The sequence below is a fragment of the Phyllostomus hastatus genome, unplaced genomic scaffold (genome assembly GCF_019186645.2).
Source record: "Phyllostomus hastatus isolate PE091 unplaced genomic scaffold, TTU_PhHast_1.1 phas_scaffold_1674, whole genome shotgun sequence".
In the NCBI taxonomy this organism is placed as follows: domain Eukaryota; kingdom Metazoa; phylum Chordata; class Mammalia; order Chiroptera; family Phyllostomidae; genus Phyllostomus; species Phyllostomus hastatus.
The window spans coordinates 30,425,578-30,443,319 of record NW_025334011.1 but is presented as its reverse complement, the minus strand read 5'-3'; the positions used below and the strand labels follow the sequence as shown (position 1 = coordinate 30,443,319).

The 17,742-nt window shown below is 37.0% G+C and overlaps 1 protein-coding gene across 2 annotated transcripts in view; it reads left to right on the top strand.

The window, feature by feature from the left end:
- The window catches only part of USP6NL (USP6 N-terminal like), a 186,513-nt gene that overhangs the window by 43,864 nt on the left and 124,907 nt on the right, over positions 1–17,742 (top strand). The window contains exon 1 of one of the 2 annotated variants that reach the window (XM_045857890.1): positions 12,777–13,000. The exons of the other annotated variant lie outside the window; for it this stretch is intronic. Coding sequence (XP_045713846.1) covers positions 12,928–13,000 — 73 coding nt within the window. The 5' untranslated portion in view covers positions 12,777–12,927. Of the gene's footprint in view, positions 1–12,776; positions 13,001–17,742 lie in introns of those variants that run through there. 2 annotated transcript variants of the gene reach the window in all.

The window sequence follows — 17,742 nt, the reverse complement described above, 5'->3', positions numbered from 1 at the left end:
GTATTTATTTGGTGTCTGTTGATATTTTTCCTTTTTCGTGTCTGATTTTCTTTATTTAGGTGCACGCTCTGTTTTTACTTATGCATCTGGTTAAAGGTTTGTCAGTTGATCTTTTCAGAGAACCAGCTCTGGGATTCATCGATCTTTTGTATCATTTTTTAGATTCTATTTCATTTATTTGTGCTCTGATCTTTATTATTTCCTTCATTCTACTCACTTTGGCATTTGCTTCTTGTTCTTTTTCAAATTCCTTTAAATGTAAAGCTAGATTGTTTGAGCTTTTTCTTGTTTCTTGAGATAGAAACAAGAAAAAGAATAATGCATAAATTTCCCACTTAAGGACTGCTTTTTCTATTCCCACAGATTTTGGGTTGTTGAGTTCTCATTATCATGGATTTCAAGGTATCTTTTGATTTCTTCCATGATCTCATTGTTGATTCATTCATTATTTAATAATGTGTTATTTAGCTTCCATGTCTTCATTTATTTTTCAGTTTTCTTGTGAGTGATTTCTAGTTTCATAGGATTATGGTCAGATAAGATGCTTGATATGATTTCAATCTTCTTAAATTTATTGAGACTTGCTTTGTGTCCTAACATGCAGTCTATCCTAGAAAATGTTCCATGTATACTTGAAAAGTATGTATATTCTGTTCTTTTGGGGTTAAATGCTCTGAAGATATAAATTAAGTCCATTTGATCTAGTGTGTCATCTAAGACCTCCGTCTCCTTGTTGATTTTCTGTCTCGAAGATCTATCCGTTGTAGTCAATGGTATGTTAAAATCTCCTACTATGACTGTATTTCTGTCAATCTCTCCCTTTATGTCCATCAAGATTTGCTTTACATATTTAGGTGTTTCTATGTTGGGTGCATACATGTTTATTAGGGTAATATCCTCTTGTTGGATTGTTGTTTTTATCATTATGTAGTGTCCTTTGTCTTTTACTATAGCCTTGGTTTTAAAGTCTATTTTCTTTTTGGATATAAGTATTGCTATTCCAGCTTTTTTCCCCCTTTTCATTTGCATGAAGTATCTTTTTCTGTACCTTTGCTTTTAGTCTGTGTGTATTTTTCATTTTGAGGTGGGTCTCTTGGAGATGGTATATATGAAGGGACCCCCGAAACCAGAATTTATTTATAAAAAATTTTGTGTTTATTCTTACATGTTCAAACTTCAGTCACATTCAAAGTACCCTCCATTTAACACCTAGCATGACATTTTCCACTGCTCAAAACAGTTTTGAACTCATTGTTTTTGTTGCCTTTTAGTGCTTCTGCTGGGGTTTTTTTTTTTCACCTTATCCACATTGGGGAAACATTTCCCTTTGAGGACTGTTTTCATCCAAGAAAGAAAGAAACAAACACAAGTCACTTGGGGTGAGATTGGGTGAATAGGGAGGGTGGTGCACAGGGTTATGCCATTGTTGGTCAAAAACTACTGGACATTCAACACAGTGTGGACAGGTGCGCTTGTAAATTATCCTTCATGAAATGGGCAAGCACATTGAAAAAGTCTTCAAAAGCAATTTGCTGAGCGCTGCCTCTCACAACAATGTCAGCTGGTACACAGATACAGTTGGGTTCCTAGAATGCTCACCTAGTGAGGGAAGCCTGTACTACAAGGGGTCTGCCTCCAGAAGATAATTCTGGGTTTTTTTCTTGGGTCCTCACTTATATATTGGTCCTGTTTTTATTATCTATTCAGTTACCCTGTGTCTTTTGATTCAAGCATTTAAGCCATTTACATTTAAAATGATTATTGATACATATGTATTTATTGCCATTTTATTTTTTACTATATTCCTGTGTATTTTTTTTCTTAAAGCAAACCCTTTAACATTGTTGCAGTACTTGTGTGGTGGTACAAACTCCTTTTTCTTTTTCTAACTGGGTAGCTCTTTCTGTCTCCTTCACTTTTAAATGATAGCCTTGCTGGGTTGGTTGAAGGTTCTTGCTTTTCATCACTGTGAATATTTCATGCCAATCCCTTCAGGCCTGAAATGTTTGTGTTGAGAAGTCAAAGCAGTCCAATGGGAGCTCCCTTGTAGGTAACTGTTTTTCTCTTACAACTTTTAAGATTCTCCTTGCCTTTAAGATTTGCCATTTTAATTATGATGTGTCTTGGTGTGGGCCTTTTGGGTCTGTCTTGTTTGGGACTCCTCTCTGTGCTTCTTGGACTTTGTATCTTTTTCCTTCACCAAGTTAGGGAAGTTTTTGGTCATTGTTGCTTCATAGAGGTTGTCGATCCCTTGCTCACTCTCTTCTCCTGGTATTCCTGTAATTTTGTTACGATTCATGTTGTTCCAAAGGTGCCTTAAACTTTCCTCATTTTTTAAAATTATTTTTTCTTTTTTACTGCTCTACTTGGGTGTTTTTTTCTATCTTGTCTTTCAAATTGCTGATTTGGTCTTCTTCTTCATCTGACCTACTGTTTATTCCTTCTAGTGTTTTATTTATTTCAGATGTTGCTTTCTTTACACCTGGGTGGTCTTTTTTTATGTTTTTTTACATCTTTTTTCATGCTTTTGAGCATACTTATAATCATTATTTTAAACTCTATATCTGATAAGTTGCTTGTTTCTGTATCATTTAGCTCTTCTTCTAGAAAATTCTCTTGTTTTTTTTTCATTTAGGACCTGTTTTTATTTTTTGTCTCCCCATGTTGGCCATGTTTGTGTTTGTTTCTAGGTGTGGAGTAGATTTGCAAATACTCTGGTGCAGGCTAAGTCAGATGCTCCCTGTGACTGACCCTGGGAAAACTGTTTGGAGCTTTCAATGATCCATAGCATGTGGCTTCCTCTTCTCTGCCTGGGTGTGTGCAGAAAAAATCAATCTGCGTACCAAGGACAGCTTTTGCCAGCACCAGGCCCGGGGGATAGTCAGCTAAAATCTCAGAGCTTCCAGAGATCTGCCTGTGGGCTTTCTGTTAGGCTGAATGAATCACTGGAAGTGCCACTGGCTGTACTCCTCAGTAGCTGGGCACAAGCTTCACAGGGTGGGGCAGAGTAATTACTGCCAGGTGGGGCTCTTGCTCCCTGCTCCAATGCCTCGTGGAGGACAGTGCTCTGCCCAAGAGTGATGGCTTCTGCAGTATGAGCAATGACTGAGCATGTGGATCTTGGCAACTGTCAGACTGTTGGTCTCTTCCTCCAGAGCTACCAACCCCAGATATTTCTCATGTGGCTCTGGCCTGCTCTGCCCTCCTTCCACTTGAGCCCAGGGTAAGTGGATGCAAACAGAATTTTGTGTTGGCCCCTTAAGAGACTCTCTGTGTTTCTAGCTGTCTCTCCCTGTCAGGCAGAAACTCCACTGCTTTTCACAGCAGAATGTTACTTGGGTTCCTTTGCCAGTCCTGGTGCTTCAGGCTGGAGAGCCCAGCCTGGGGTCTAAGGAACACCCCAACCACTGAAATACCCCTCCTGCACTTCAACTTTCATCTGTGGGAGCCCAGTCAGCCCTCTTGTGCTTCTGCATTTCCTACCAATCCTGTGGTGATGTGATTTCTTCCATAAGTCCTTGGTAATAAGGCTTCTGTCCAGCTAATGTTTAGTTGGTTATGCAAGATGATTTTTATACAGTATAGTTGCAATTCCAGTTTGGTCCTGGGAGGAGGCTTCCACGTATTCTACTGCCATGTTGTATTCTGACAGTGTTAACTTTAAAAAAAGAAATTATTTATTTTTAGGGAGAGGGGAAGGGAAGGAGAAGGAGAGGGAGAGAAATATCATTGTGTAGTTGCCTCTTGCGCCACTCCCTACTGGAGACCTGGTCCGCAACCCAGGCATGTGCCCTGACTGGGAATCAAACCCGTGACCCTTTGGTTTGCAGCCCATGCTCAATCCACTGAGCCACACCAGCCAGACCTGACAATTAACTTTTAAATATCCAGTATGAATTATTAGGAATTACTGTAAAAGCACCTAAATACTATTTGGACAGAAAATAGTATAGATTTTAGGTAGAAAAATGTGCAACTTTTTTTTATAAACTACATATTGTGCATTTTATATTGATGAATTTGTAGAGATTGATTTTCAAAATTCTACTTAAAAGTGATTATATCCCACCCATAAAATTTAAGTAGAATGGCAAAGAAATTAACTCTATTACCCAATTTATTAACTCAAAGGAGACCAGTCAGAAATGAGTTTATAGTTTAATACTCAATGGTCTTTTCTGTTTGCAGGCAAGCTGACATCTGGAATATTTACAGATTATTTTTGTTAGTAGAAATGTGGCCTCTCACATTTTTTATTGTCATTTATCTACATGTCCTGAAAAAAGATGACAGTAATTTTATTCTAAAGTGTATTTCCAGGAAAGTCAAAAATGTTTTCTGAAAAAGGGTTAGAAAAAATCTGAATCAGTGCCAAAAATGAGAAGATTCTTGGTTGTTATTCACATGATCAAAAAATTTTGTAGAGACAAGTGCCAATGTCCTTGTCTGTGTTGATTGTATAAAAATGATATTGATTAAATATTTTATATTGTGAATATACATATCAGTTCAAAAAGAGTATGCATAATATTACCCTATTTTTTATAAAAGCAGTAAAAAAGCACATGGGAAAGTCAAGAAGGTTGTTGATAGTGCATATCTCTGTATGGTGGGCCTAAGAGAGATTTTTATTTTCTTTGGCATATTTTTAGATACTTATTTTCTACAGTGAACATGCATTATTTTTGTAATAAGGAATACTATTGAAGATGTATATTGACAAAAAGAAGAAAATAGAGACCATTTAAATTAGTTTGTAATTCTTTAAGATTCTAGGGAGTTGGAAGTTGATTTGAATTACTGATAACGTTATTTGTTATGAATAGTAGTATGATTTTGCTTTTCTCCTTTATACTTAGGTCCAAACAAGATGCTCTGGTAAACTTGTTCATGGTTTTATTAAGTGAATGAAAGAAAGTATACAAATGAGATCAAATTTAGTCTGGTTCTTTCTTCTTCCTTCCTCCCTCTTTCTCTCCCTTCCTTCTCTTTCTCTCTTTCCCCGCACCCTGTGTCCCTCCCTTCTTTTGTTTCATGTAATGGTGGGAAAAGATTTTCTTCCTTTACCTGGCTGTTTTTTCTTTACATCATTTACCATATAAGTCCTGTTATTAACCCCTTTTCATCTGAAAGAAGTTGCTTTCTGTCTTATACTTTGATTTGAAGAAAGTAGAATGGCATAATTGGGAATGTCCAAATAGGTGGATAGTAGGGAGTGCTTGTATTTCCAGCCTGTTGCATTTCTCTCCTTCCTGTTCTCTTACTGGCATTATCCTTTGTGTTCCACTCTGGAAATGCTGGATTTGGAAGTGAAAGGGATGAAAAGTCAACAGTTTTTGAGTTAGACAAAAGTAGGTGGTTTGGGGGGTGAGGCTATGTATAACAAAAATGCAAATGTGGGAAATAAAATTGAGTTAAGAATTTTCTGTTTAAAAAAGAGTTAGAGGAGTTCCGGCCAAGATGGAGGCATAGGTTGAAACCCTTCACTTTGTCTCATAACCAAAAGGAGGGTAACAACCAACCTAAAATTAGTAAGCAACCAGAAGTGGCAGAAAATCAAACTGTATAGAACTCCGACAACTAAGGAATTAAAGAAACAGTCAACCAGACTGGTGGGAGGGAGATGGGTAGACAGGCGGGTGGAGAGAACCCCCGGTGAGGCAGTGGACCATGTGGGTCAGGCTGGCTATGACTAGGTGGCAGATGGTGTGAATGCGGATGGGGCTGACTGAACAGGACACTGAGACTCAGAGCTGACTGTGGACTGTGGGGGTGGGGGGTTGCCGGGGTGGGAGAAACTCCCAGTCTCACACGAGAGTCCATTGGAAAGTGGGGCTAGAGCCTGAGTAGGGGAGCTGCATTGTTTCCTCTCTGGCCCCTCCACTCCCCAACAAGCAGCGCCCCAGCACAGCAAGGAGAGTTGCCCTGCCCAGGTGAGTACCAAAAGCCTGCCCCCTTACAACTTAACAGGTGCATTGAGACAAAGAAATATGGCCAAAATAAAAGAACTAAGCAAAACTTCAGAAAGAGAGCTAAGTGATGAGGAGACCACCAACCTATCTGATGGAGAATTTAAAGCCCTGGTAATCAAAATGCTCACAGAACTAATTGAGCTTGATTGAAAATTGAAAAAACAAGTGGATGCCCAAAATGAAATAAAGCAAAATATTCAGGGATCCAGCAATGACAGGAAGGAAACCAGGACTCAAAGCAATGATTTGGAACAAAAGGGAAAAATAAACATCCAATTGGAACAGAATGAAGAAACAAGAATTCAAAAAAGTGAAGAGAGACTTTTGAACCTCTAGGACAGCCTGAAACATTCCAATATCCAAATTATAAGGGTGCCAGAAGGAAAAAAACAAGAGCAAGAAATTGAAAACTTATTTGAAAAAATAATGAAGGAAAGCTTCCCCAATCTGGTGAAGGAAATAGACTTTCAGGAAGCCCAGAGAGTCCCAAAGAAGTTGGACCCAAGGAGGAACACACTAAGGCACATGATCCTTGTGAGAGGAACACTCACAAGGCACATTAAGTTACCCAAGGTTAAATAATAAAGAGAGAATCCTAAAAGAAGCAAGAAGAAAGGAGACAAAGGAGTGCCCATAAGGCTATCAGCTGATTTCTCAAAAGAAACCTTACAGGCATGAAGGGGCTGGAAAGAAGTATTTGAAGTTGTGAAAGGCAAGGACCTACATCCAAGATTACTCTATCCAGCAAAGCTATCATTTAGAATGGAAGGGCAGCTAAAGTGCTTCCTAGATAAGGTCAAGTTAAAGGAATTCATCATCACCAAGCCCTTATGAAATGTTAAAGGGACTGATCTAAGAAATTGAAGAAGATAAAAAATATGAACAGTAAAATGACAACAAACTCACAACTATCAACAAATGAACCTAAAAAAAAAGAAAAACAACAAAAACAAAAACTAAGCAAACAACTAGAACAGGAACAGGATCAGAGAAATGGGCATCACATGGAAAATTTCAGTGGGGAGGGGAAGAATAGGAAGGAAAAGGTACAGGGAATAAGAAGCATAATTGGTAGGAATAAAGTAGATGGGGAGAGGTCAACAATGGTATAGGGAACAGAGAATTGGAAGAACTTATATGTATAACCCACGGACATGAACTAAGGAGTGGGGAATGCTGGAGAGTGAGGAGTGCAGTGTGGAGGGGGGATAAAAGAGGAAAATTGGGAAAACTCTAATAGCATAATCAATAAAATATAGTTAAAAATTTAAAAAATTAAAAAATTAGATGACAACTGTTTGCAGGCAGCTCATTGCAAAGGAAACTAACATTTTTTATTTACCAAGCCACATCAGATCTCTTTCTTTATATATATAGGTGATTATTATTTTTATTTTAAGCACTCTTCCCAGTTAAACTCTGTACTTTTTAGTTAATTTTGTATTCAGATAAAGTCTGAAGAGTAGGATATAGATTAAATATATATTATAGAATTCCTTTGTTATTTTAAAAAAGACTTTGAGAACAGTTTTAGATTTCCAGAAAAAATGAGTGGGAAGTCCAAGAGTTCCCTCATAATATTCTCCATCTTCCCATTTCCCTTGTTACTAACATCTTGCATTAGTTGGTACACTTACTGCAATTGATGAGCCAATATTGATATATCAGTGTTTACTAAAGTCCATAGTTTACATTATGGTTTAGTTTCTGTGTTGTACATTCTGTGGATTTTGACCAATGTATAGTGGATGTGTATCTACCTTTACAATTTCATAGAGTAGTTTCACTGTCCTAAAAATTCCCTGTGCCCATCCTGCTCATCCTTCTCTCTCTTTCCTCAAAGCCCTAGCAACCACTGTTTTACTATCTCCACAGTTTTGCCTTTTCCAGAAGGTCATATAGTTAGAATCCATATAGTATGTATGATTTCAAATAGACTCCTTTTCAGACTGACTTCTTTTACTTAGCAATATGCATTAAATGTTCTTCCATGTCTTTTCATGTCTTTTTTGGGGGGGGGGCTTGGTAGCTCATTTCCTTTTATTGCTGAGTATTATTCCATTGTCTGTATGTACCATAGTTTCTCCAGTCACTTGCTGAGGAACATCTTGGTTGCCTCTTAGTTTTGGCAACTATAAATAAAACTGCTGTAAACCTTCATGTGCATGTTTTTGTGTAGATACCAGTTTTCAGCTCATTTGGGTAAATAACAGGGAGTATAGTTATTGAATTATATGGTAAAACTGTTTACTTTTGTAAAAAACTGCCAAACTTTTCAAAGTAGGTGTACCATTTTACATTCTCACTAGCAATGAAAGAGTTCCTGTTGCTCCACATCCTCACAACAGCATTTGGTGTTGTCAGTGTTTTGGACTTTAACCATTCTAGTAGGTGTGTAGTGGTGTCTCATTGTTTGGAAGTCCCTAATGATATAAGATGTTTAGCCTCTGTTTATATGCTTACTTGCCATCTGTATAAGTATCTTTTTTGGTGAAGTGACATGGCTTTTTAAAAAATAAAATGTAATTCCTTTTAAAAAATAGTAAAAATTTTTGTCTGTGGAGAAGTATGGCAAAACAGAAAGACAGTAAAAATTCATACATAATGCCACCTTTCAGAAGAAAAATTATTGGTAACATTTTAATATTTTTTCTTTGTGCCCCCATCTCTTCGTCTGTCTGTCTGTCTGTCTATCTATCTATCTGAGATAGATAGATAGATAGATAGATAGATATTTATATATAATGTAAATGCTAATAGTAGAGTCATAATATTTTGTACCTTTCATGTTTACTTTTTCACATGCAATTAGCTTTCCCTGTGTCATTCTTCTAGAATAGAGGTACTTAACCTTGGTTGAATGTTAGGGTCATTTTGGGGAGCTTTTAAAATTTAGGATGCTCAGGCTGTACCCTAGGAGGATGAAAGCAAAATCCCTGTGGATGGACCCAGGCATCATACTTTTTAAAAATCCCCAGGCAAGTTCAGTATGTATGAAGACTGAGAACCATGGGACTAGAATATAATAGAATCATTTTAAAGAAAAACTATAATTACCAAAATATTATATAAAACATTGTACTCTTTTAATAAAGTTCAGAAAAGCCAAATATACACATATAATCACACTATACAGATATATTTATAGATACAGATATAGATGTAGATATAGCTATGTAGCTGTAATGAGCTAAAGGGAATGATTGTAACTACAGCATACGGGATGATTGTTACTTTGGGTTGGAGCAGGGGGATGATGAGCTGGTGGTTGGCAGGACTGTAGGTTAAATGTTGATTATTTTTAAGGTTCTTGTTTTTATTTGGGGTAATTGCTTTCTGGTGTTTATTAAATTATTAAGTATAAGTAATTGAGTAAATAAATAAAAATGGACTATGCATGGATCCGTTATATAAATCAGGGAATATGATTAAACTGATTTTTTGTTCCATAGGCCCAATGAGGAAAATAAAACAATCAAAAACTATTACATCATCCTTGTAACTATAGTTGTGTTTAAGTATCACAGTGGTTTGATACCCAGGGTAATTTACTTAAAAAAATGAATGAGCTATTTCTTAGTAGCCAGAGCTTTTTATACTTTCTTTTTTTCCCCCTGAAATTATATATCCATTCCACTTTTCTCACAGAGTTTTATCCTAATGTCATTGGTCAAAACAACAAATATGTGATGTTTTCTTAACCAATTATTTTCTATAAAGTAATATTTTATTAGAAACTCATATCTTCATAAGGGGATGGGCTATTGCTTATTGTGCCTTGATTAAAGGACTTGTTGAATGGTGTTTGTCCCCCACCTCCCATGTTTTCACCTTTGGAGCACTGCACCATATAAGATGGATGAAGGTTGGCCTTTTACTAATAGAATGGGAGAAAGGAGATTGTGTAAAGGGAGATGGGAATGGAGAACCCCTGCTGCAGGAATTTTCTCAAGCAGGTCAGCTTTAGCAATAAGTACATATGGAAGTTAAGGATCTGGAAATTAATTATTTTAAGACTCTCCATGTCAGAGTAACCCCAGAGATATGTCTGCCTTTGCCAGGAAGGTTCGGAATGACCTATGGGGTGGAGGAAGCAGATAGGAGAATGCATATGTGTAGATATGTGTACATACATACACAGAGTTAACTAAAACAGCATATATAGAAATATGTAATTCTTTATATTTATTTTATCCCTTGAAATTACTGTTTTATATGACTAAACATAAATGGATATGAATACGTATGTATCTCTTATAAACACATAAATATACATATGTTGAAATATGTAGTCAAGACATTTCAGTTTGAAATAATTTCAGATTTAGGAAGATGTTACAAGAATAACCCCATATATTCCCAGAAATTCCCATATATTCTTATACATGGATTTCTCAAATCCTACCACATTTGCTTTTTCCTTCTATATTGGTGTTAGTTTTTCCTGAATCATTAAAGAGTAAATTGAAGTATTTACCTCTAAGTACCCCATACTTCAGGGTGTATTTCTTACAATCCAGGATGTTCTATTACATAATAGCTGTGTAATGGTCACAGTCAAAAAGGTAACACTGATAATCCATAGCTTGTATTTGAATTTTATCCATTGTCCCAAAATGTTATCAGTTCCCCTCATCTTTTTCTGGTCCAGTATCTAATCTTGGATCATGTGTTACATTTACTCATCTTGACTCTATACTTTCCACTCTCCTCTAATCTGTAATAGTTCCTCAGTCCTTCTTTGTCTTTCATGATCTTGACATTTTAGAGCACAGTTCAGTTATACATATTAGAATATGTGCTCAAATATTTGTACTGATGCAGTGTGTCATAAAACAATGAGAAAAGAATGAGAGAAGAAAAAGCTATTGGTTGCTTGGCAGAAGGTAAGGACTGACAGCATTGCACAATTGTGTGCAAATGGATTGCTGTATGATTTTCATTTTCAAAACCAACACTGATGTCAGTGGGATAGGCAATGATGAGAATTGAAATTCATGGAAATGTGAATATAGATGGTCCTTGCTTCACTGATCAGACATGAAGCATAGAGTTGAGTGAAAGGATCATGTCCTGTGTGTCCCCTTCCTTGCATGGCAACAGAAAAGTACTGGGAGAGAGCAAAGCTAACAGAAAAATACCTCTCAAGAACATTTTTACCCCCAAAAAGAGTAAAAGTAATTTTTCAGGAGCTGGAAATGCAAAGAACTGGAAAGTGAATCCAGAGAGAGATATCTAACACCTATTTCATGTTCAGGACTGCCCTAGGAAACAGGACAAGGGGTAGAAAGAATTAGGGGAACTTGATTTTAGGAGTTTGATTTAAATACTGATTTGTCTATACCAGGTCATCAGAGGAATTTGTTAAAGAGCACAGTTTTAATCTGAGGTTTAAAACTTGGTCTTTGACCTGTCCAAACTCTTGCTTTGATTTAATTTGCAAGGACAAACATGGTCTTTAAAGATAATATATAGTTAGAATTAATGCCCTGTTCTCCATTTGCAAATATTTTCTCACTATCATGGATTTGTAGCACTGAAGTCTTAAATTAACACCCATATGGAGAATACATTATAGGTGGATATATATGCCCGTTTTATAGTACCTCTTCCTTGAAGAGCTGACAATGTCTCCCTGAATTTTAAAATTGTACCTTTCTACAGAAGAGACTTGGTGTCAGAGAAAGCAGAAGAAACCTTTGAATTTTGGAGCCTATGTTTTACCAATTACCAACCTTGGTTGATTCACTGTGTGCCTCAGTAGTTCAACTGAAAAATGAGAAAGTAACAAAATAGCCTTGAACTGTGTGGAGGCACAGAAACTGCCTCTGATTTGGTCTGGGAGTCATTTTATGATACATTCATTCAAAATAATAAATGGGAAGGAAAAAATTCTCAGAGGGAAGTTGGCAGCACAGTAAGGGGAACAAATTGCCAGTGGAGTCACTTTAGTAAATAGTGACATTTAACCATATTAACTTGAATTTCAGTTTTCTCTTTTAGTTAACTCTGTAGGTTTACTTTGAAAAAGGTTGCTATGTGAGATACAGAACTGTAAGAAATGTATTAACTATTAATTGAACATTGTTGCATCTTGGCTGTTAAATCTCATGGCAGAAATGGTTGTTATGCTTGATTTGAAATTCTCTGGTCCATGCCTTTGATGGTGAGACCAACGAATTTACATACCTCTTTGGGGATTTCTAGCGGGCAGTGTGAACCTAGACTTTTCTTCATCTGCTGGGATGTCAGAGGTGTGTGTGTGTGTGTGTGTGTGTGTGTGTGTGTGTGTGTGTGTGTGTAGGGGGAAAGGAATTTAGAGGATATTTTTTGAGGTAGCATATCTTTGATGCAGATCTGGGAGCTTGGAGTTAGCACGATAGAGTTTTATTTTTATCCACATTATATTTTCTGTGTTTCAAACATGAGATTTTTGAGAAATTGGAAAAAAGTATTAAGGCTTTTACAGTGCAGGATATTTTGGTTGACTACTGAATGTGTTTTTAAAAACTTGCACATAGCATCTGTGATCCACTATATGAGAATTTATAGCATAGCACTTTATTTTTCCTGCCTTGACTTTTGTGAGAAAATGTTTTCACTGTGCTTAGTGATTTACAGACAATTACCCACATTTTGTTTTGTTTTGTTTTGTTTGTAACTGTTAATGCTTTGCAAAGTCATGCATTTGGGACTTTGAGGATGTTGGTTTTCACAAGTGCTGAAATCAGTTTGAATACATAATTTCAAGAAAATACAGCCTATCTTTTCCTTGTTCCTTGTTAACTGCTTCGGAGCCTTCTTGTATAGCTAAGGAAAGCATTTATTTCTCTGAAGTTGAACTGTGTTTGTTCCTGAGCTTCCTGAAAGCAGAAATGTCATGAGCTCTTGGTGATGAAACCTGTTGGATTTCTGGAGGAAGCAGCTGGAGTCCTTGGCTTGTTAATGACTAGCGATGATTCAAGTCTTGCAGATTGTAAAGGAGCTGGTGATACCCTCGAGGCAAAAGGCAGCCACAGTGAAGGAAGGTAGGAACATCATTAGAAGGAATAATCAGAGCACTTCAAGTCACTCAGGCTTTTACAAATATGGACCTAAAGAACAGATATAAAAAAGGAGTTTTGAGTTATCATGTATGTTTTTGAGCTTCTGATATATTATGGTATCTGAAAAGAATCAGGTAATGGCATAATTGTTAACATGCCTTGTTATTACTGTTTTTAGACCATACATTAGAAGCATATTGTTATATTAAAAGGTATGAACTTGCATTATGTATTTTGGAGGGAGAATAAATTATATAATCCTCTTTTGATTTTGAAATATAAATGTTCATGGTAGAAATCAAAAGGGAACAAAGTAGGATTCTGCTACAGCAGGGCAAAAGAACTAGATGGTTCTTATTATTGTGAATACCTGATAAAATAGTAGTTATAAATATGAACTAGACAGTGAATGGTGGGTTTTATTGCATTTTTCAGTGAATGATTTTTTCTATTTATGATTATATGCTTAATCATTACTGTTTTATATTTAATATGCTCCTATATTTATAGCCTGTCTCAGTTTAGAATATGTTAAAATACATTTTCAAAATCTTTTTTAATTGTATGTCTGAATTACAGTTCTTAAAATGAACTAATACAGATATATATTGGAAGAAATACTTGTATATTTTTCTTTTTAAACATTTGAAGTAGTAAATCTTCAAAATGACAATTAGGAATTGATTTTAAAAATATACTAGGCTGTTAACTGATTTTATAATACTGGTAATTTTACTAATTTAATCTGTAGATTAAAATCAGTTAACTGATAAATTTATATATATATTTTTATATATGTAAAATATCTTTCTGTCTTTATATATTTGAATAGCATAAGTATAACTCAGATGACATAGCATATAAATTATTTTGAATTTTTAAAACTTGATATGACCTGTTTTTAAAGTAAAGCTTATCAGATTCCTTAAGTCCTACATAAAATGATTTAGGGCGATGGTATAAAATAATATTGTGATGTATAGTATAGTCAACCAATAAATAGAATATTACAGCTGAAAGACATCTTAGAATCTCCGTGTCTATTCTTGTTTCATGGGGAAATATGCTACTTACATGGACAAAAATGCATCTCAAAACATGACAGAAATTATTGTCATTTACCTTTGAAAATATGATAGTACTACTTAGAATACTTTACAGTTATTTACCTCCTGTTTTCTACTCTGTTTCTTCTCCCGTTTCTTCTGATGTAGAAGACTTCATTCCAGTTGAATAACAGAATTCTAACAATTAGGCATTTATTTTTGAAAAGTGTACTGTTTTAACTGTTTTAGGAGAATATAAATTAGTTAATTTAATCCCAGTTTCTTTGAAACTGTCAAATTCCTACAGTCAGAATTTTTTTATTGGAATATTTCTTCTACTTTATGTTTTTAGTCACGACCATCGTTATTTGGAATAGACCCAGGGAAAAGAATAATAATATTCTTTTCACATATTAGGTGTGTGTGCATGTGCAAATGAATATTGCAATCACATTTGGCAGGAAATGCCATATGAATATCAAAAAATAGTACTAAAAGCTACCATATACTAAAGTAGTAGAATGGCTTTTGTTCCTAGATTTTTTTTCTTTTTTCTTTTTTTTAGACAGAATTTTCTCTGACCTGGGGAAATAGAGGCACTTATACATAGATTTTTTTCCCTTTAGAAGTTTGTTTTTCAAACCTATTTTAATAGTGTTTTTAATAATTTAGGAGGTAAAATATCTATCATTCTATTTTTATACAAAATATTATTATCTTTTACCAGTTTTTAATATTGATAAATTTCAAAGTCCTATAAACAGATATAAAATAATGACCCATAAGAAAAGTGTCTGACTTACTTCTTTAAAATGTAGTATAAATTTGATGGTTATAAAGAGAACAACATTTTAAAGTATTGTATTCATATTTAATATTAGAATATTAGTAAATAGTGTGGAAAATTGATTTGTGAAGGAAAGTATCAAAGTAGGGGATGAAATAATTATGACAAATGGTTTGAAGAGTTTTCATTAATTACTTTTTGTTGGTATGAGGTAGTAAGAAAAAACAATATAATTTATTATAAGTAGGACCCACACATATGGTTAAGAATTATTCTGAGGAAGGAGGGAAATTATTAAATATTCATGAATATTTTCTTTGAAATGTTCAAAACATCTGTCAAATCACTGCTTTGTCATTTAAAGTTAAATATCCCAGTTTACTCAATTTTAGTGAAATCCAGTTCAAACAGTTTGTGTTAATGCTCTTTAAGGAAGTTAGAATTTTGCAACGGTTACATTATAAGAAAGGGAAAGAACTAATAATGTTGTTTGAAGGATAATTTTAGTGGATCCACATTCTTAACTAGAATGATGCAGTGGGGAACTTATGGGAATGATTGACATTTGTAAGATAGTTGAAATGGATAGGAATAGATGTTTTGTAATACAACCTTGGGCAAAATAAAGGAATAATAGGCAAAGGATAACTGGTCTTTGGAAAAGTATCCTTGCCTTATAGGAAAGAGGGTTAAATATGCATGAATATATACATTCATTTGTTCATTCATCATTCTCTCATTTATTCTTTTATAAAACCCTTATCAGATGTTCAGTCTTTGCAAGTTACTGTGCTAGTCACTGGGGATAGAAAATAAGATACGATCCCTGTTCATTCCTGGAATACAGTAGACACTCTACTGTTTATGGGAGGGAGGGTGGGAGGAAGGAAAGGTAGGTATGTTTCTTAAGACAGCCTCATCTAAGGGGTATTATACCCAGAGCAGAATAGTTGGTTGTACTGCCATGAGGTCATTATGGGCAGAATTAAAGCAATTTAATTTTGTGAACCAGGGAAAGGGATGGAATCAGCAATTCTATGCCAAATAGAAAAATAAAGTGTTATAGTTTTTGTCTATGTCCTAGTTAGCTTCCATTTCAAGGACACAGCTAGACTAGGTTGGGAAGGCAAAACACCATAGAGCAGACCTATGTAAAATCATAGAATCTATTCAAATGTACATTAGGTACAAATGTAATCACAGTAGCTGTATATTATTGAGGAGTCTGATTTTCTCGCTTAAAAGCCTTGCATTTATTTAGATGAAACCACGATGTCTCTTCTCCCCCTGCCAGCCACAACCACCCAACAAGCCTTCCCCATTAGTGCTTCCTGGAGTGCAGGCCCTCCTCCTTCCTCATGCTCACTGCTGGCCCTCTCTCCTTTGGCTCTAGGCCCTAGACTCTAGGGAGTCCACCTCTCCCACCCCCTTAGCTCAGGCTACATTGTGTTCCGGCTCCACACCTTGCCTTTGGCCTGAGTACCTCAGCCCAATGCATCCATGTGCCTTCCTGCAACTGCCCCCAACCTCCATGCCCTGGAGGGCACCTACGTGCCCCTTATCCCCTTTTCCAGACCGCTGTGTACTCCCTGGCTGCCTCCCTCTTTTGCACCTGGGTCCCCTGTGTGTCCATGCACCCCACCCCTCTCACCTGTCCTGCACCCCCAGTGGTTGGCGCCAGCAGCTTTACAGGAGTTAGTCCATGTATGTCCCCACACCCACCCAGCCACCTTGTGCCACTCTCCCTCATGCCCCCTGCTGGTGCCTGCTAGGGCTTCCACACACCCACCACCCACAGTGCGCTCCCTAGTCCCTCTTGCCTTTGGCACCAGTGCCTTGGACTCAGTGTGTCCATACCCCACCTTCTGCAGCCCCTTCCCTGTTGGCATCCATTGGAAGGCGTCCACACACTGCCCCTCTCCCCCGCCCTGTGTGCACTCCCTGGCCAGTCTCCCCTCACCTTTTGTGGGGTCAGCTAGGTCCCCATTGTGTCCATAGGACCCCTGCCTCATGCATGGGTAGTTCCCCCTGGTGATGGGTTGAGAGTGAGACCAGGCAGCTGGGCTTGGAACCGACAAAGGTCAGGAGGGATCAGGACATGCTGACCACCCTGAAGATCCTCATCATCGGGGAAAGTGGCATGGGCCAGTCTAGCCTGCTCTTGAGGTTCACAGATGATATTTTTGACCCAGAACTTGCAGTAACCACAGGTGTTAACTTTAAGGTGAAAACTATTTCAGTGGGTGGAAATAAGGCTAAACTTGCAATATGGCTGCAAGGCAGAGTGGGAGACCACTACAGTAGAAGCGAAATTGTGTTAAGCCTTGGCTGGCCTCCAGCCTTGGCTGGGCTCCTATCCCACTGCACCTCTCCTCCAGGTCCTCTTCTTCAGCCTTGGGCATGTAAATCAAGCCGTAACCTAATGCAGGTCTGGCTGCCTGCTGCTTTGAAAGCCAATACTGGAGAGGCAGGTGCTGATATAAAGGAAGGTGGTTTATTCAGATGCTGGCCATCTGGAAGATGGGGGACCCTTGTATCAAAGCCCATCTCCATATCTCAGTCCAGGCAGAGGGTTTTTTTGTTTTGTTTTGTTTTGTTTTGTTTTTAGGGAGAGGGGAACAGAACAAAGAGATCAAGGGAGGGAGTTGAAAAGTTCTCTACATGCAGATGAGCACTGTCCATTTCAATAAAGCAAGTGATGGCCCTGGGTTAGTCTTCCTGGCTTTACATCATCCTGGTTTTATGTTTGGAGGTCAGCAAATCTGGTGCTGGAATGCCTGAAGGCAGGGGACTTTATCTTTTGAAGTTAGTTCCTAAGATCCTTTTACAAACATGCTGTCTATAAGCTACCCATTAGTCAGGGTCAGAAACAATGTAGAAGAATGGTGGGG